This window comes from Pyrus communis, chromosome 2, assembly GCF_041283825.1.
Source record: "Pyrus communis isolate YQ-2024b chromosome 2, ASM4128382v1, whole genome shotgun sequence".
Taxonomy (NCBI): Eukaryota; Viridiplantae; Streptophyta; class Magnoliopsida; order Rosales; family Rosaceae; genus Pyrus; species Pyrus communis.
Genome location: NC_142566.1, coordinates 22,660,053 through 22,678,824, shown reverse-complemented (window position 1 = coordinate 22,678,824; position 18,772 = coordinate 22,660,053). Strand labels below are relative to the sequence as shown.

Here is an 18,772-nt window from a genome sequence, read left to right as displayed (position 1 = left end):
AATTACTCCCCTTTTCCTTAATTCTGTGATATTTTATCTATTGACGTGTTTTCGGGGGAACTGGATATATATGAGATGAACTAGTCAATCAGTAACCATACATATTTAGGTCTCCTTTGGCATATCCTCCCAAAATTCAACGTCACTAAATATAAACATTTTTTCTGCAATTTCCACAAAAAACGAAACCAGCTAGAAAAGCGCGTAAAATGGGGCACTTGATCTTCAAGAAGAAACTTGTACCCACAACCCAAATTGAGCAAAAAGTCAAACAAAACCGCTTCACAAAACACTATATATACTCACACACCCCAAAACCCAGTTCATAGATCAGAAAAACCATCAAACACTTTCACGGAAAAGAAAAAAAATGAAGTTGCAAACCCTTATCTTGTTGTCCCTAAGTTTGCTGATTGGGATCTCAGCAGAGCAATGTGGGAGGCAAGCTGGTGGTGCCGTGTGCCCAAATGGGCTATGTTGTAGCCAACATGGGTGGTGCGGCACCACGTCTGACTACTGCGCTGCCGGTTGCCAGAGCCAATGTGGCTCAACCCCTAACCCTACTCCGACCCCAACCCCAAGCGGCGGTGGTGATATCAGCAGCCTCGTTAGCTCGTCTGTTTTCGATCAAATGCTTAAGTATCGAAACGATGGGAGGTGCCCTAGTAATGGGTTTTACAAGTATGATGCTTTCATTGCTGCTACTCGGTCTTTTAATGGGTTTGGCACAACTGGTGATGTTGCTACTCGCAAAAAAGAGCTTGCTGCTTTCTTGGCTCAAACCTCTCATGAGACTACTGGTCAGTACTAAACTAACGGTCATGTTTTCTTGTTTAGATTTCTGTGTTTAAACTGCCATGAGATCATAAAAACTAGTTTAGTCACGATCATCTCTGTAGTAAGAGTGTTACTAAATAACCAAGTTAGTTAGGTCAGCGTATTTCTGTATCTGCATTCAAGTTCGAATCTCTTTTTCGGTAATTTAAAAGAATTTGGTATATATCGCTTATAAAAAAATTGGACGCATCATTTTGATGGTTATAACATACGAATTCTTTATTTTTAGTATAGAACATTACTATACATGATCATTATTTTGTGCTTAATCATCAATTTAATTATGTAGGAGGATGGGCAAGTGCACCAGATGGTCCTTATGCATGGGGATATTGCTTTGTCAATGAAAGAAACCAAGATGTGTATTGCACACCATCCAGTCAATATCCATGTGCTGCTGGCAAGAAATACTATGGCAGAGGACCCATCCAACTTACCCAGTAAGTCTCTCTTATCTTTCAACATCAAAGTATTCACCAACATGGTAGTTGGTCAAGAAAAGTAATCGGGTGTAACCGTAAAATTATTTAGTAGTGTTTCTAATATATGTAATATATGAATAGGGGTGAACAAGTTTATGTTTTAATTAGTGTACTAAATTGATTTTTGCACGCCACATTTTTCACATATTTTTTTATTTTTAATATTTAAATTAAATAAATCAAATAAATAAATAATAAAGCGTTAATATTCAAACAAATAAGTGCATAAAGAAAAAAACATGAGTGTAAAAAGCCATTATCTTTCAAGAATATATATATAGGTTTACTAAATAAGAAAGATGAAATATAACACCATGTTGACAGTTGAGGGGAGATTGACATGTTTTTCAACTTGTTTGACTTTTCCAGCAACTACAACTACGGTCAAGCGGGTAAGGCAATCGGAAAGGATCTGATAAACAACCCGGATCTAGTGGCCACGGACCCGGTTGTATCATTCAAGACAGCTATATGGTTCTGGATGACTCCACAGGGAAACAAGCCATCAAGCCATGATGTCATCACTGGTAGGTGGAGTCCATCTAGTGCAGACAGATCAGCGGGTCGGGTTCCCGGGTATGGAGTGATCACCAACATCATCAACGGAGGGATTGAATGCGGGAAGGGTCAGGATGCTAGGGTTGCTAGTCGCATCGGGTTCTACAGAAGGTACTGTCAGATATTGGGAGTGAATCCGGGGGACAACTTGGATTGTTACAATCAAAGGCCTTTTGCCTAAAAAACAAATTGCTCAATTAAAGTTTAGTCTTGGAGATATTGTTCATAAGACAATAATCCCACCCTATCTACTAAATAAAATTCAATAATCCTACGTAATAAAGAAATTTCTCATTTACCCTTTAAATTATTAGTTTTAATTGCCATATGAAGATGAGAGAATCGAACACGAGAACTTAGTTGTTGTTGTTGTTGCGATGGTAAATCATTTAGTATTACACTACTACTGAGAAACTTGCTTTATTTATAAAGTTATAGGCAGAATCATGTACGCCTTGTTTATAAAGTTACAGTTGATGGTATCTTGCAATTACCTTAAGGGAAATTTTATTTGAACCCAACTCCTGTTTTCACACCCAACTTTAATATTGTTGCACCTAAACTCTCAATTTTACCCTTACAAAAACTGAAAGGAAAAAAAAAAAAAAAAAAAAAAAAAGATCAAAACCCGAACAACATTATTTTCGACAATACTCTGCCAGATGTAGTCAAATAGGATCAGATCTCGCCTGGTGTTTTTGGCCACAACGATGGGGGCTGGAACTGCCACTTTAGACCAAACCTTGGCGGTGATGGAGCGTGCAGGTAATGAGGTGGAACTAAGCGTCGTCGTTGGCGAACGTCGTGAACAACTTGTCATTGAAGAAGTTAAAGACGTAATAGGATGTGTAGGTGTCGGGATTAGGTCCGATGTAACTTTTGTTAGGGGAGAGGGTAGTGAAGATAAAATTGAGACGGAGGCACATGGTGGTGGCGCTATGTCTGGTGATGGATGGGTTTCAACCGTTAGGTTGAAAATAGGTGTAGAAAGATTATTTTGCATAAAGGTAAAATGGGAATTATGAAGAATAATTTTTGTAAATGGGCGTAGAAAGATAATTTTTGTTAATAGCCAGCCTCACTTAGTGGGAAAATGTTTTGTTGTTGTTGTTTTTGTGGTGTAAAAAGATAATTTTTGGGTCTAATTAAAACTACTCTTACCTTAAATTCCTTTTGACTAAATAGAAATAAGCATTAGTGGGAGAGGACATAAATTGACAGGCATAATTGACAGAAAAAGTAATGTCTGGCCTTGTAAAAGCAAGACATTGTACAGCTCATAGTAAGCTCCTAAACATTGTGGACTTAGTCAATGGAGTACCTTCATCCTTAAGTAATTGTGTGTGAGATTTACAAGGAGTAAGACATGATTTACAAGATTCCTTTCTAGCCTTTTTTCAACAAATGGTCTATAAACTTTGATTGAGAAATGAAGACATCACTAGTGTTGTCTTAGAGCTCGTTTTGCTTTTGAAATGACTGAAAGTGTTTTTGGTGAAAATATTTTTAGAACCAATCATTAGTAAAGATGCAAGTAAATCCTGAAAAAGCACATAACTGGTGCTTTTTGCAGAAAGCACTTAAGGTGCTTTTGAAATCCAAAAATATTTTCTTTAAAAGTGCTTTCATTCATTTTAAAAACATATCCAAACGAGCCCTTATTTTAATGTTATTTTTATGTGAACTTTTTGACATATTGTGGAGCCAAAAATAGTCCCATAATTCCTGGAGGCGACATGTGGACTTTTAGCGAAAAAAGACAAGACAACCATTGTTAAATAAGCAGGGCATCCCATGCGTAGCTCAGCATCCTAAGACATGCAAGCAGCAAACTATGACTGCTCAGAGCTTCACTACACGTGGAAAATGTCAAAGGTACTTAATGATAGGATTATCCCTAAATCCTATCACTAATATACTCTCAATTGAAGACAAACTATATCAACTAAGTAATCCCAATTATATTTAATTAGAGATAATTACCTTTAATTCCAAGATATTATTTACATAATATAATATTTTGACCAAATCCTACCCTAATGGATAGTACCCCATTTCTCCACCAAAAATGGGTCTTTTCTATATACAGAAAACTCTAAACACTCACTCTTTTCAGGGAGACTAACTTAGGCATCAGGGATCTATTGGCCAAAATCCCCTCCCCCCCCCCCCAACTCATCGTGGTCACGTGAGACTTTTGGTCTTTGATCAAAGGTGTTGATTGTTTTGCAGGTGCATTTTCGTCAAGAATGAAGACAACGAAATTTGCATCGACACAGATCATTTGAAAGATGCTCTTATGCTACTAATGAAGATGCTCTTATGGTACTTATCATATAATGTTAGAGGTCCTTTTTTTTTTTTCATATTTATTTTAGAATTTTAAAGATTTTCTTATAAGTCTTATTTTTCGCACATGTCTTCCCTTAATGAAAATGTTCATAACAAAATTTATATAAAGTGGGTCGGAAAATTGAATGAATAGGTGAGAATAACAAGATTCTATCTTAATATCTAAATATCAAAACTGTTACTCTTATCATATTTTTATACCATATTTGTACTCTTATTTAATAGAGATAGGACACACTCGTGTTGATGGGCTCTACCTTTATTAGCGAGGTAGTACAAATATAATATGAAAAATATAGTAATTGCAGAATTATTCCTAAATATTCATCATTGAGAACTGAGAATTAATATAGTCTTGAACTATAACTAAGGCTCCTAACATGTGAAAATATAAAGGAGATAAGCAAGAGGAAAAGTGCTTATAAAGGAAAAACAAGTGGGAGAGTGCAAAATAACTATTTTTGGGCAATAACAATTTCCTTAGTTATATGTTAAATCAATTTTGTACTAAAAAGATCAATTTTGTAATTATTTATTATTTTTTTTCGTTTTTAACTCATTATGTCTCGATTCAAATTCTTTCTGATATCTATTAGTGTACATCAACTATAATAAAATAAAATAAAAATAATTTATTATTTAGAGATTGTTGTAAACATTCCTATTTTAAGTGTCATTGTGTAAATCCTATATTAGATTTGATTCTAGTTATCCTTTCTAATTGTATCTTGTATTCCTTAGGGAAGAAGGAATATCTTCTCTCCTTTTACTACTATAAATAAAAGCACAATATAGGAGGGATAACAACACACATATTCCCCTACAATTCTACAAACACATCTCTCTCACTCTCTCCCTGTACTTCTGGCCCTATTCCCTTTGTCAGATAAAATAGGCTACAACACATTATTAGCACGCTCCTATCATTGTGCTTAGGAATCTGACTTTGAAGAATTTTTCTGCATCAAACCAGTTCATCCATATTATCACGCAATCAGGTTCTTTCAAAACAATGGTTTTTATGTCGATATTTTTGCAGCTTTGATAGCATGAACATTCACCATGATGCATGACCCAACTTTACGTTTTATGAATTTTAGATTCTACATAAATTGTGTTTGCATCATAATCATAATTGTTGAATTATGTGAATTTGATATTTGCCATGAATTGCATCAAAAATATGTGCATTAACTTATTGAAATACATATGCATCAAATTGAATATGCTTTTAATAGTATTGTATATGTTGATGACATAAACCTCATCGGAACTCCTGAAGAGCTCGCGAGAACTGCCGCGCACCTGAAGGAGTATTATTTGGGCTTGTTTTATCCTTATAGATCCTCGAGTGATGTCGTACTCTATGCTCCTTGAGTTGATTCTCGCCTTGTTGGTTATGCTGACGCAGAATACTTATCTGATCCGCACAAGGTGCGTTCTCAAACGAGTTATGCCTTTATTGTTGGAGGTACCGCAATCTCTTGGAGGTCAACTAAACAGACCTTAGTTGCCACTTCGTCTAACCATGCTGAAATTCTTGCCTTACATGAAGCAACTCAGGAATGCTTTTGGTTAAGAGCAATAGTGGGCCATATTCCAAGCTCTTGCGATCTTTATCTCGCCGTTGATGTCCCGACGACGATCTTTGAAGACAATGCAGTTTGCATTGAACAACTCAAGAAGGGTTACATCAAAGGAGATAACACTAAGCACATTGCGCCGAAGTTTTTATTTTCACATCAACGACAAGAGTATCAGAAGATTGAAGTCACACAAATCCGTTCACAAGACAATATGGCCGACCTCTCACCAAATCACTACCAAAGACGACGTTTTAGAAGTTTGTTCATGAAATTAGTGTACGTAAACTTTCTGAGTTGTAACTTTGCTATTTCTCTTTGGAATTATGTCATACTCAGGGGGAGTATCCTGTAGATACTTGCTTGATCTTAATGTATTTTTTTTCCCTACGATTATGGGCATTTTTCCCACTGAGTTTTTGCTACCTAATTAGGTTTTAACGAGGCACCCACCTTGGGCTGGTCAAATCCCTGATGACGTCATCTAGACGTTTCTTTTCACTTTGCATCTCTCATGCATTTTTCCTTAGACTATGGATTTTGTCCCTCCTTCTATAGCCTTAGGGTTTTTTAGTGAGACTTACTACTTATGCAAGTTCCTACCTTATTGAGAATAAGCGTTGTTCTTTAGAATCAGTGCTGATGAGTCAACTTCCTCAACTTCTGCATGATATTAAATCTACCTTGAGTATTTACTCACTCAAGGGAAAGTGTTCTAAAAATTCCTAGTTTAATTGTGATTGTGTAAATCCTAGATTAGATTTGATTCTAGTTATCCTTTCTTATTGTATCTTGTATTCCTTGGGGAAGAAGGAATATCTTCTCTCCTTTTACTACTATAAATAAATGCACAATGTAGGAGGGATAACAACACACATATTCCTCTACAATTCTACAAACACATCTATCTCACTATCTCCCTCTACTGCCAGCCCTATTCCATTTGTTAGATAAAATAAGCTACAACAGAGATGATATTGAAAAGGTGATTTTTTATTTTTTTAACAAACGATATTATCGTTACTAAGAAAAATGGAGTTTAGTCTCACGATGGGCGGGCAATAAAGTGATTTAAATTCGCTTTTGGAAAGAATCAAAATTAAAACCTTCCACTTATAAGTAAAAAAGAATACCATTGATCGTAGGGCTAAGTGACATATTTAAATAGTGACTTGAAGGTGCAAAGAAAAGTATAAAGAGGAAGGTATCTAGCTTTATGTTTCCTCCATGCCTCTTTTTTTCTACGTGTTAACTTCTCTAGTAAGCTCGGGTATCCATTTTCCAACTCCAACACCCTCCCACATTTCCAGCTGTCCACGTTGGCCAATCATCACCTGAGCCACACCCAACCCTCACCGCGGTGCCCACCCCTCCACCACCACCACCACCACCTCCTCCTCCTCCTCCTCTCTCCGATCTCCCCGAAAACCAGTTACGAAATCCTAAAAACAAGTAAGTTCCCTTATTCCTCGCTCTTTCTGATTTAACATTATGTAGCTTATTTGATATCTTCCATGAATTTATATTTTATCGCCTTTGAAATCGACGAATATTAAGTAATTTAGTTACATTCATCGTGTTTGGAAGTTTCAAATCGATTATTAAGTAATTTAGCTGCTAAACTGACTTGCTAGTAGCTAGCATGAGACTCTAGGCTCTGGCATACTTACTGACTGGTTCTTTGTAAATTTTGCTGATTTGCCTCAGAATCTGCAGCTTATCTGGCTAAATTGTTCCAGCATTAAGTTCAATAGTTAGCAAATCGAAGAAGGTTCGATGGAAATTCCAACTGCATCAACATATGATAAAAAACAAGATAAAGCTCCAATGAATTTGTGTGATAAGGGAGAAACAAGTAATCCGTTGGAGGATCGGATTAGTCAACTGCCGGACGCGATTCTGGTTGACATCATTTCCCCGTTGAGGATTAAGGAAGTAGCAAGGACTAGTATCCTCTCTAAGAGGTGGAGATATTTGTGGACACATGTTACAAGTCTCAACTTTGATCATCATGATGGTGAACATCCACGTACCTCCACAAGGACCACAACAGTTAATCGGTCAGAGAGACGTCGTCTGGAAGAAGCGACAAACAGAAGACAACGAATCCGGCAATTGCGCCAGGGTTTAACACCTTTAAACTTAGGTGAATGCAGAGGTGGTTCTTCCTCAGCGGGTTCCGGTTCAAGATCTAGGCACCCCGATGGGATTCCAAGACTAATTCGCCCACCATCACCACCACCGTGTACGGTGGTAACTAAAGTCCTGCGATCGCATCAGGGTCCAACCGTAGATGGAGTCAGAATTTGTGCATCTTGTTATAGCTCGGATAATGTCGATGATTTTATCGAATTTGCAATTCTAAAGGAAATTCAAAGGCTTGAGATAGACAAATCAATAGAAAAAGACGCCAAGTCTTGGGAGAAGCCTTTCAACAACCCTTTTGGTGTTTCACGCATTAAGTCCCTCAGACACCTCTCTTTGAAGTACATACCTATAACTGATGAAGTTGTTGGGCTGGTTCTATCCGAATGTCAACTTCTTGAACACCTCAGTATTTGTCGCTCAAGCGATCTTTATGCTGTTAAAGCAGTTGGTTCATCACTCCGGTTGAAGTTCCTACAAATAAGTTATTGCGGTGGCATAGTCAGAGTTGATATTTCTGCCCCTAATCTTGTGTCATTTATATATCGCGGACAACATGTGTATAGAAGAGGAATTGTTTTGAAACATGCACCCAAACTCGTTGACGTATCTCTCTCTGAAGACGAACCTGATAGCATTACCAAACATCTTCTATCGATATCAGCTCGACTTTCATATCTACAGACTCTCCACCTGTGGATGAATCTGAGAAGGGTTAGACTCTCAACCTGTTATTTACTTTAAAATTTTCCTAGCTTCTTGTACTTGTTGGTTGATCATTTTCAAGTCTTTGTGTTCCTGTCTTTCAGACAAATGTTGTGCTTCCACAATTTCCCGAATTAACTAGTCTCAAAGACTTGTCGTTGACTGTACATGCCAAAAATGGTGGGCAAAGTCTCCTGGATATGACTTCCTTGTTAGAGCAATCTCCCTTCTTGCAGAGATTAACATTCCAGGTAAATTCAATACATCTATTAACGTGGTTTTTAGAAGTCATATGTTGATCCTCTACTTTTCAAATATATTAACGTGGTCATCAACATTGTAGTATTGATAATTCCGTTCCTCCTAGAAATCGCAAAAGCATGGATTTAAATGATGAATTTAATGTTCATTTGGAATTGTTGAAGTTTTTATCTGTTTTTTTCAATTTTTTGCATAGAGTTGAGATTAGTGTTCATTGAACAACCGAGTGGAAAATAAAAGCAACAGGAAAGCGTATTTTTACCATTTGTGATTTTTTTGTCATTAACGCATGAAACTTCTACTTGTTTTGAACTTTTGATACGAGCGATAGTGGGGGAGGAGAAACCAAACTCAGAGACCTTGGGTATGAGGGTGGACGCTCCTAACCAACTAAACTACAAGTCATTTTCTCAAACTTCTGTGTGTTCAAGTAACTTGTCATGAGAACATTAATATGATTGTGGTATGCCCCTCTTGCAGATACAATGGGGACTTGTTTGCGAGGGCGTTACCAGAAACATGCAGGAGATTAAAAGATGTCCTCATCAATGCCTTAAGGAGGTGAGATTTTCTGGGTTCATTGGGATGGGCGGGTCAATTATCGATACGGAGTTTGCCATGTATCTGGTGGAAAATGCTGTGGTACTTGAAAAGTTTATCATCGAACTTGAAAAGGTCAAATTAGCTTATAGACTGCTAGAGTTTGCTACAACGGAGGAGAAATTAGAAGCAACAAAGGAGCATGCTTTGCAGCTAATTGGAACACGATTACCTCCAGGAGCTGAGTTGTTTATCATATAAGTCCTTTCATTTATCTGTTTTTGCAGCATACTTGAAGCTCTCTTTAGTCTGCAACATTTGTATAATTCGCAGTTTGCAAGTTTGCAGTTACTGATCATGTAAAGATTTAAGGGTATCAATGGATTAGTTTTGAGTTGTCATAAGACAATAATCCCATCCTATGTGCTAAATGAAATGCAATAATCCTATGTAATAAAGAAATTTCTCGTTTACGCTATAAGTTAGTTGTTTTAGTTGTGATATGAGGATGAGAGAATCGAACACGGAAATTTAGTTGTTGTTGTTGCAATGGTAAATCACTTAGGGTGCGTTCGTTGCACCGGACTATCTCGGACTGGATTAACTTCGGGGACTAAACTGGATTGACTTGGTTTGGACTAAGCGGGATAAAACTAGTGAAGTATTTGGTGCAGTGCCGAACTAGTCCTGGATTAAAATATTTTTTTGGCTAAAAAAATTAATTTCAATTTTTTTTTTTTTACTTTTTTACTTCTCTCCATCTATTGCACCACTCACTCAACAAACAAATAGAAAAAAAAGAAACATAATTAATAAGGTGAAGGAAATGGTTGTAAATTTGTATCTCTCATTGTAGTCAAGATGAAGTGAAATGACATTAAAGAGAGACAAGAACAAACGCACCCCGGTTCTTCCTTCCTAACACACACATTCATCGCCCAACATCAAGTCATGAATATTAAGAAAGTGCAACGAAAGGTGATATACATTCATGCCCCATGGATTGTCTTATCTGGATTTATTTCTCTACCATAATCTCCAAGAAGACAGTCCACAAGCTTTGGGGCGTGCGCTAAACACTGGATGGAACAATTCAAGTATTTTCAAGGTTCTGTAATCCTGTCAATCCTAAAGAACCTGTTTCGCAAGAGCTTCCCCAACATGAACGGATGAAGTTAAAATTTGCGATGGTAGAATGTTACGCGGACATCTCACCTTTTTTCCCTTCCCTGCACTTAAAGGAATCTGACAACCCATAAACTTGCAACTCCAACCGTATCTGCGCAAAATCATACATAAAATTTACATATATCAGATATTGTGCACCAAAATGACACAAACCAAAATATGAGAAGACAACAAAAATAGTACTTATGTGACATCCCACATTGTCCAGGGGAGTGATCCTTATATGTATATTCTCATCCCTACCTAGCACGAGGTCTTTTGGGAGCTCATTAGATTCGGGTTCCATGGGAACTCCGAAGTTAAACGAGTAGCGCACGAGAGCACTTCCAGGATGGGTGACCCATTGGGAAGTTCTCGTGTGAGTTCCCAAAAACAAAACCGTGAGGGCGTGGTCGGGACCCAAAGCGGACAATATCGTGCTACGGTGGTGGAGCATCAAATTAAGATGTGGAGGACAAACAAAGCCCTCAATAATCAGAATCAGAATATATATTTTACATGTGAAAAATTAGAGCAAATTCAAACAATACTAAGAAAAATAAACTATGTGGCAACTCTTCATGATCACCCAAATGACCAACTGCTAATTGATTCTATATCATTTGTGCTTGTGTCTAAGGCACGTCATGTAAGTTCCCAACTACTTAATTCAACATCTCAGAAGATCGAAATTGAACAATTAACTCTGGCCGAGTTCACCATTAAGAATTTGGGATAATGCAAATATCAAATCTTATTGATGTGGATAACACTCAGTTTAGGACATACCATTAACAATTGGCATCACATATACAAAGATCATCTATACTAATGAAGGCCAGAACTCTGTCTAACATGTACTGAACCTAAGAAGCATATGTAGATATCTGAATTAATCACAGCCCGCGAACAACAAAGATGTCTGAACATAGCTCTTACAAATAAATAAAATAAAAAAAAAAAAAAAATAAAAAAAAAATGAAAAATCACATACACAAGTAACACAACCCACGAACAAACAAGTTGGAGGTAAGAGCTATGTCATAAACAGGTTGTTGAAACATAACCCAGACGAAAATCTTCAGGACTAAAGAGGGGGAAAAATAAAGCCTGAAATAATTTTAGACATTGGTTAAAACCACAACAATTGAAATAAGTTAATTTGTGGGTGAAACAAAAAGGCTAGAGGGATGTCAAAGGCATCATCAGTGTGCAAATAGTTCCTAATCTGCATATTTTTTGGTACAATTCAGAACATTTTTTAATATATAGTTATCAGAACTTCCATCAGAATCATCTAATTCATCTGAGTTATGAGAATCATCCTCACCCTTAATTGGCTCTTCGGTCTTAACCTTCTGTTTTCCAGAAGATTCTGGTTTGACAGTAGTCTTGAGAAATCAAACAAACAATCCAATATAAAAACCCAATTGAGAAATCAAACAAACAATTCCAGAAATCCAATTGAGAAAAAAAAAAAAAAAAAAAAAAACAATCCAATATAAAAATCTACGCAATTCAGAGAAAGAAAAGCTAAAGGCCCTAAAATCCGAATAAATTGTAATTCAGGAAAGACAGATTAGGGAAGAAGACGTACTTGAACCTGAGCTTCAATTAGGTCGGCACAATTACTCCCCTTTTCCTAAATTCTGTGATCTTTTATCTATTGACGTGTTTTCGGGGAACTGGGTATATATGAGATGAACTAGTCAATCAGTAACCATACATATTTAGGTCTCCTTTTGCATATTCTCCCAAAATTCAACGTCACTAAATATAAACATTTTTTCTGCAATTTCCACAAAAAACGAAACCAGCTAGAAAAGCGCGTAAAGTGGGGCACTTGATCTTCAAGAAGAAACTTGTACCCAGCAAAAAAGTCAAAACAAAACCACTTCACAAAACACTACATATACTCACACACCCCAAAACCCAGTTCGTAGATCAGATAAACCATCAAACACTGTCACGGAAAAGACAAAAAAATGAAGTTGCAAACCCTTATCCTGTTGTCCCTAAGTTTGCTGATTGGGATCTCAGCGGAGCAGTGTGGGAGGCAAGCTGGTGGTGCCGTGTGCCCAATCCCAAGTGGCGGTAGTGACATCAGCAGCCTCGTTAGCTCGTCTGTTTTCGACCAAATGCTTAAGTATCGAAACGATGTGAGATGCATTAGTTACGGGTTTTACAAATATGATGCTTTCATTGCTGCAGCTCGATCTTTTAATGGGTTTGGCACAACTGGAGATGTTGCTACTCGCAAAAAAGAGCTTGCTGCTTTCTTGACTCAAACCTCTCATGAGACTACTGGTCAGTACTAAATTTAATGGTCATGTTTTTTTGCTTAGATTTTTGTGTTTAAACTGTCATGAGATCATAAAAACTAGTTTAGCATCTTCTCTCTAGTAACATCATTACTAAATAACCAAGTTGGTTAAGTCAACGTGTTTTTGTATCTGCATTCTAGTTCGAACATCTTTTTATGTAATTTAAAAGAATTCGTATGATATCGTGTGTGTAAAAAAATTGGACGCATCATTTTGATGGTTATAACATATGAATTCTTTAGTTTTACTATAGAGCTTTACTATACATGATCGTTATTTTTGTGCTTAATCATCAATTTAATGTAGGAGGATGGGCAAGTGCACCAGATGGTCCTTATGCGTGGGGATATTGTTTTGTCAATGATAGAAGCCAAGATGTGTATTGTACACCATCCAGCCAATATCGGCAAGTGCACCAGATGGTCCTTATGCGTGGGGATATTGTTTTGTCAATGATAGAAGCCAAGATGTGTATTGTACACCATCCAGCCAATATCCATGTGCCGCTGGCAAGCAATACTATGGCAGAGGACCCATCCTACTCACATAGTAAGTCTCTCTTATCCTTCAACATCGAAGTATTCACCTACTTGGTAGTCGGTCAAGAAAAACATTTAGGTATACCCGTAAAACTATTACGTGGTGTTGCTAATATACATGTAATCTAATGTGAGTGAACCAGTTTGCGTTTTAATTAGTGTAGTAAATTGATTTTGCATGGCACTTTTATTATATATATATATATATTTTTTTTTTTTTTTTTTGTTCTCAACTTTCAGATTTGAATAAATCAAATGAAAAAAAAAAAAAAAAGGAAAAAAGAAGAGACGATATTAAAAAAAAGTGCGGAAAGAAAACGTGAGGGGAGACTGACTTGTTTGACTTTTCCAGCAATTACAACTATGGTCAAGCGGGCAAGGCAATCGGAAGGGATCTGTTAAACAACCCGGATCTAGTGGCCACAGATCCGGTTGTATCATTCAAGACAGCTATATGGTTTTGGATGACTCCACGGGGAAACATGCCATCAAGCCATGATGTCATCACTGGTAGGTGGAGTCCATCTAGTGCAGACAGATCAGCGGGTCGGGTTCCCGGGTATGGAGTGATCACCAACATCATCAACGGAGGGCTTGAATGCGGGAAGGGTCAGGATGCTAGGGTTGCTAGTCGGATCGGGTTCTACAAAAGGTACTGTGGGATATTGGGAGTGAGTCCGGGGGACAATTTGGATTGTTACAATCAAAGTCCTTTTGCCTAAAACAATATACGGTGAGGTTCAGTCTTGGAGATATTGTCATAAAGACAGTAATCCTGTCCTATGTACCAAACAAAATGCAATAGTCCTATGTAATAAAGAAATTTCTCGTTTACACTAAGTTATTAGTTTTAATTGCTATATGAGAATGAGAGAATCGACCAAAAGAATTTCGTTGTTGCTGTTGTTGCAATGGTGAATCACTTGATATTATACTACTACTAAGAAACTAACTTTGTTCATAAATTACAGGCAGAATCATATACGCCTTGTTTATAAAATTACAGTTGATGGTACTTTGCAATTACCTTAAAATCCTTTTGACTAAATAGAAATGAGCATTAGTGGGAGAGGACATAAATTGACAGGCATAATTGATGGAAAAAAGCAATGTCTGGCCTTGTAAATGTAAGACATTGTAAAGCTCTAGCTAAGCTCCTAAACATTGTGGGATCAGTCAATGGAGTACCTTCATCCTTAAGTAATTGGGTATGTGAGATTTTCAAGGAGTAAGACATGGTTTACAAGATTCCTTTCCAACCTTTTTTCAACAAATCGTTCATATACTTTGACTAAGAAATGAAGATATCATTAGTGTTGTCTTAGTTTAATGTTTTGTTGATGTGAACTTTTTGACATATTGTGGATCTCAAAATTCCTAGAGGCGACACGTGGACTTTCAGTGAAAAAATACAAGACCCTTTATTAAATGAGCATGGCATCCCACGTGCAGCTTAGCATCCTAGGACATGCACGCAACAAACCATAAACTTGCAACTCATAAACTTGCAACTCCAACCGTATCTGCACAAAATCATACATAAAATTGCATATATCAGATATTGTGCACCAAAATGACCCAAACCAAAATATGAGAAGGCAATAAAAATAGTACTTAAACCGAGAAACTCGAAACAGATTCTGAAGTATACGAAGATCATATCAATCTGCCACTTACCTCATCTATAAGAGAAATGCATACACAACAAAATGGAACATCAAATTAAGATGTGGAGGACAAACAAATCCCTCAATAATCAGAATCAGAATATATATTTTACATGTGAAAAATTAGAGCAAATTCAAACAATACTAAGAAAAATAAACTATGTGGCAACTCTTCATGATTACCCAAATGACCAACTGCTAATTGATTCTATATCATTTGTGCTTGTGTCTAAGGCACATCATGTAAGTTCCCAACTACTTAATTCAACATCTCAGAAGATCGAATGCGAACAATTAACTCTGGCCGAGTTCACCATTAAGAATTGGGATAATGCAAATATCAAATCTTATTGATGTGGATAACACTCAGTTTAGGACATACCATTAACAATTGGCATCACATATACAAAGATCATCTTTTCTAGTGAAGGCCAAAACTCTGTCTAACATGCACTGAACCTAAGAAGCAAATGTAGATATCTGAAGTAATCACAGCCCGCGAACAACAAAGATGTCTGAACATAGCTATTACCCAACAAAAACAAAAAAAATCACATGCACAAGTAACACAACCCACGAACAAACAAGTTGGAGGTAAGAGCTATGTCATAAACAGGTTGTTGAAACACAACCCAGACGAAAATCTTCAGGACTAAAGAGGGGGAAAAATAAAGCCTGAAATAATTTTAGACATTGGTTAAAACCACAAGAATTGAAATAAGTTAATTTGTGGGTGAAACAAAAGGGCTAAAGGGATGTCAAAGGCATCATCAGTGTGCAAAATAGTTCCTAATCTGCATATTTTTTGGTACAATTCAGAACATTTTTTAACTTGTGATGAATCCAATTGAGAAATCAAACAAACAATCCAATATAAAAACCCAATTGAGAAATCAAACAAACAATTCCAGAAATCCAATTGAGAAATTAAAAAAAAAAAAACAATCCAATATAAAAATCTACGCAATTCAGAGAAAGAAAAGCTAAAGGCCCTAAAATCCGAATCAATTGTAATTCAGGAAAGACGGATTAGGGAAGAAGACGTACGTGAACCTGAGCTTCAATTAGGTTGGCACAATTACTCCCCTTTTCCTAAATTCTGTGATCTTTTATCTATTGACGTGTTTTCGGGGGAACTGGGTATATATGAGATGAACTAGTCAATCAGTAACCATACATATTTAGGTCTCCTTTTGCATATCCTCCCAAAATTCAACGTCACTAAATATAAACATTTTTTCTGCAATTTCCACAAAAAACGAAACCAGCTAGAAAAGTGCGTAAAATGGGGCACTTGATCTTCAAGAAGAAACTTGTACCCAACAACTCAAATTGAGCAAAAAGTCAAAACAAAACCGCTTCACAAAACACTACATATACTCACACACCCCAAAACCCAGTTCGTAGATCAGAAAAACCATCAAACACTGTCACGGAAAAAAAAAAAAAAAATTAAGTTGCAAACCCTTATCCTGTTGTCCCTAAGTTTGCTGATTGGGATCTCAGCAGAGCAATGTGGGAGGCAAGCTGGTGGTGCCGTGTGCCCAATCCCAAGTGGCGGTAGTGACATCAGCAACCTCGTTAGCTGGTCTGTTTTCGACCAAATGCTTAAGTATCGAAACGATGTGAGATGCATTAGTTACGGGTTTTACGAGTATGATGCTTTCATTGCTGCAGCTCGGTCTTTTAATGGGTTTGGCACAACCGGAGATGTTGCTACTCGCAAAAAAGAGCTTGCTGCTTTCTTGGCTCAAACATCTCATGAGACTACTGGTCAGTACTAAGCTTAACGGTCATGTTTTTTTGTTTAGATTTTTGTGTTTAAACTGTCATGAGATCATAAAAACTAGTTTAGCATCTTCTTTCTAGTAACAGCATTACTTAATAACCAAGTTGGTTAAGTCAACGTGTTTTTGTATCTGCATTCTAGTTCGAACATCTTTTTATGTAATTTAAAAGAATTCGTATGATATTGCGCTTGTTAAAAAATTGCACGCATTATTTTGATGGTTATAACATATGAATTCTTTAGTTTTACTATAGAGCTTTGCTATACATGATCGTTATTTTTGTGCTTAATCATCAATTTAATGTAGGAGGATGGGCAAGTGCACCAGATGGTCCTTATGCGTGGGGATATTGTTTTGTCAATGATTGAAGCCAAGATGTGTATTGTACACCATCCAGCCAATATCCATGTGCCGCTAGCAAGCAATACTATGGCAGAGGACCCATCCTACTCACATTGTAAGTCTCTCTTATCCTTCCAACATCGAAGTATTCACCTACTTGGTAGTCGGTCAAGAAAAACATTTAGGTATACCCGTAAAACTATTACGTGGTGTTTTTAATATACATGTAATCTAATATGAGTGAACGAGTTTGTGTTTTAATTAGCGTAGTAAATTGATTTTGCATGCCACTTTTATTATTATTATATATATATATATATTTTTTTTTTTTTTTCTGTTTTCAACTTTTAGATTTGAATAAATCAAATGGAAAAAAAAAAAAAAAAAAAAAAAGACGATATTAAAAAAAAGTGCAGAAAGAAAACGTGAGGGGAGACTGACTTGTTTGACTTTTCCAGCAATTACAACTATGGTCAAGCAGGCAAGGCAATCGGAAAGGATCTGTTAAACAACCCGGATCTAGTGGCCACAGACCCGGTTGTATCATTCAAGACAGCTATATGGTTTTGGATGACTCCACGGGGAAACATGCCATCAAGCCATGATGTCATCACTGGTAGGTGGAGTCCATCTGGTGCAGACAAATCAGCGGGTCGAGTTCCCGGGTATGGAGTGATCACCAACATCATCAACGGAGGGCTTGAATGTGGCAATGGCCAGAATTCTATGGTTGCTAGTCGGATCGGGTTCTACAAAAGGTACTGTGGGATATTGGGAGTGAGTCCGGGGGACAACTTGGATTGTTACAATCAAAGTCCTTTTGCCTAAAACAATATACGGTGAGGTTCAGTCTTGGAGATAGTCATAAAGACAGTAATCCTGTCCTATGTACCAAACAAAATGCAATAATCCTATGTAATAAAGAAATTTCTTGTTTACATTAAGTTATTAGTTTTAATTGCTATATGAGAATGAGAGAATCGAACAAAAGAACTTCGTTGTTGCTGTTGTTGCAATGGTGAATCACTTGATATTATACTACTACTAAGAAACTCACTTTGTTCATAAATTACAGACATAATCATATATGCCTTGTTTATAAAGTTACAGTTGATGGTACTTTGCAATTACCTTAAAATCCTTTTGACTAAATAGAAATGAGCATTAGTGGGAGAGGACATAAATTGATAGGCATAATTGATGGAAAAAATCAATGTCTGGCCTTGTAAAAGTAAGACATTGTAAAGCTCTAGCTAAGCTCCTAAACATTGTGGGATCAGTCAATGGAGTACCTTCATCCTTAAGTAATTGTGTATGTGAGATTTTCAAGGAGTAAGACATGGTTTACAAGATTCCTTTCCAACCTTTTTTCAACAAATCGTTCATATACTTTGACTAAGAAATGAAGATATCATTAGTGTTGTCTTAGTTTAATGTTTTGTTGATGTGAACTTTGTGACATATTGTGGATCCCAAAATT

At 36.8% G+C, this 18,772-nt stretch overlaps 3 protein-coding genes, 2 long non-coding RNA genes and 1 pseudogene across 8 annotated transcripts; 4 read left to right on the top strand and 2 right to left on the bottom strand.

The window, feature by feature from the left end:
• Positions 1 to 317: 317 nt before the first annotated feature.
• LOC137748333 (endochitinase) lies at positions 318 to 2,184 on the top strand. The gene is made up of 3 exons (XM_068488475.2): positions 318 to 800; positions 1,127 to 1,277; positions 1,689 to 2,184. Exons 1-3 carry the CDS (start codon positions 371 to 373, stop codon positions 2,056 to 2,058), a joined length of 951 nt encoding a protein of 316 aa, XP_068344576.2. The 5' UTR covers positions 318 to 370; the 3' UTR covers positions 2,059 to 2,184.
• A 4,820-nt stretch (positions 2,185 to 7,004) lies between these two features.
• On the top strand, positions 7,005 to 9,944 carry LOC137748268 (putative F-box protein At1g60180). 2 transcript variants are annotated; one of them, XM_068488395.2, is made up of 4 exons: positions 7,005 to 7,264; positions 7,520 to 8,671; positions 8,767 to 8,913; positions 9,404 to 9,944. In XM_068488395.2, the coding sequence occupies exons 2-4, from the start codon at positions 7,589 to 7,591 to the stop codon at positions 9,722 to 9,724; spliced, it is 1,551 nt and encodes a 516-aa protein (XP_068344496.2). In that variant the 5' UTR covers positions 7,005 to 7,264; positions 7,520 to 7,588; the 3' UTR covers positions 9,725 to 9,944. The 2 variants fall into 2 exon arrangements, 1 of the variants encoding a protein (XP_068344496.2); XR_015957597.1 differs by having other exon boundaries at positions 7,036 to 7,264; positions 8,767 to 9,324.
• Positions 9,945 to 10,290: 346 nt separating this feature from the next.
• LOC148698748 (uncharacterized) lies at positions 10,291 to 12,369 on the bottom strand. Its single transcript, XR_015957592.1, has 2 exons — positions 12,228 to 12,369; positions 10,291 to 10,742 (listed from the first exon to the last, which is right to left on the bottom strand). It is a non-coding gene; the product is annotated as an uncharacterized LOC148698748 (long non-coding RNA).
• A 246-nt stretch (positions 12,370 to 12,615) lies between these two features.
• On the top strand, positions 12,616 to 14,333 carry LOC137748335 (endochitinase). 3 transcript variants are annotated; one of them, XM_088687335.1, is made up of 4 exons: positions 12,616 to 12,937; positions 13,261 to 13,268; positions 13,352 to 13,503; positions 13,846 to 14,333. In XM_088687335.1, the coding sequence occupies exons 1-4, from the start codon at positions 12,616 to 12,618 to the stop codon at positions 14,213 to 14,215; spliced, it is 852 nt and encodes a 283-aa protein (XP_088543461.1). In that variant the 3' UTR covers positions 14,216 to 14,333. The 3 variants fall into 3 exon arrangements, with proteins under 3 accessions (XP_088543461.1, XP_088543459.1, XP_088543457.1); XM_088687333.1 differs by having other exon boundaries at positions 13,261 to 13,284; positions 13,374 to 13,503; XM_088687331.1 differs by having other exon boundaries at positions 13,261 to 13,350; positions 13,422 to 13,503.
• Positions 14,334 to 14,552: 219 nt separating this feature from the next.
• LOC148698747 (uncharacterized) lies at positions 14,553 to 16,910 on the bottom strand. The gene is made up of 2 exons (XR_015957593.1): positions 16,208 to 16,910; positions 14,553 to 15,016 (listed from the first exon to the last, which is right to left on the bottom strand). It is a non-coding gene; the product is annotated as an uncharacterized LOC148698747 (long non-coding RNA).
• An 840-nt stretch (positions 16,911 to 17,750) lies between these two features.
• LOC148698746 (basic endochitinase C pseudogene) lies at positions 17,751 to 18,264 on the top strand (annotated as a pseudogene).
• Positions 18,265 to 18,772: the final 508 nt, after the last annotated feature.

What these genes read in the sequence shown, in the direction of transcription:
- LOC137748268 (XM_068488395.2), top strand. Translation starts at nt 7,589, where the DNA reads ATGGAAATTCCAACTGCATCAACATATGATAAAAAACAAGATAAAGCT. An exon ending in TGTGGATGAATCTGAGAAGG is followed by an intron (nt 8,672 to 8,766) that starts GTTAGACTCTCA and finishes CCTGTCTTTCAG; the next exon opens with ACAAATGTTGTGCTTCCACA. An exon ending in TGCAGAGATTAACATTCCAG is followed by an intron (nt 8,914 to 9,403) that starts GTAAATTCAATA and finishes CCCCTCTTGCAG; the next exon opens with ATACAATGGGGACTTGTTTG.
- LOC137748333 (XM_068488475.2), top strand. Translation starts at nt 371, where the DNA reads ATGAAGTTGCAAACCCTTATCTTGTTGTCCCTAAGTTTGCTGATTGGG. An exon ending in AACCTCTCATGAGACTACTG is followed by an intron (nt 801 to 1,126) that starts GTCAGTACTAAA and finishes TTAATTATGTAG; the next exon opens with GAGGATGGGCAAGTGCACCA. An exon ending in GGACCCATCCAACTTACCCA is followed by an intron (nt 1,278 to 1,688) that starts GTAAGTCTCTCT and finishes TGACTTTTCCAG; the next exon opens with CAACTACAACTACGGTCAAG.
- LOC137748335 (XM_088687331.1), top strand. Translation starts at nt 12,616, where the DNA reads ATGAAGTTGCAAACCCTTATCCTGTTGTCCCTAAGTTTGCTGATTGGG. An exon ending in AACCTCTCATGAGACTACTG is followed by an intron (nt 12,938 to 13,260) that starts GTCAGTACTAAA and finishes AATTTAATGTAG; the next exon opens with GAGGATGGGCAAGTGCACCA. An exon ending in GGACCCATCCTACTCACATA is followed by an intron (nt 13,504 to 13,845) that starts GTAAGTCTCTCT and finishes TGACTTTTCCAG; the next exon opens with CAATTACAACTATGGTCAAG.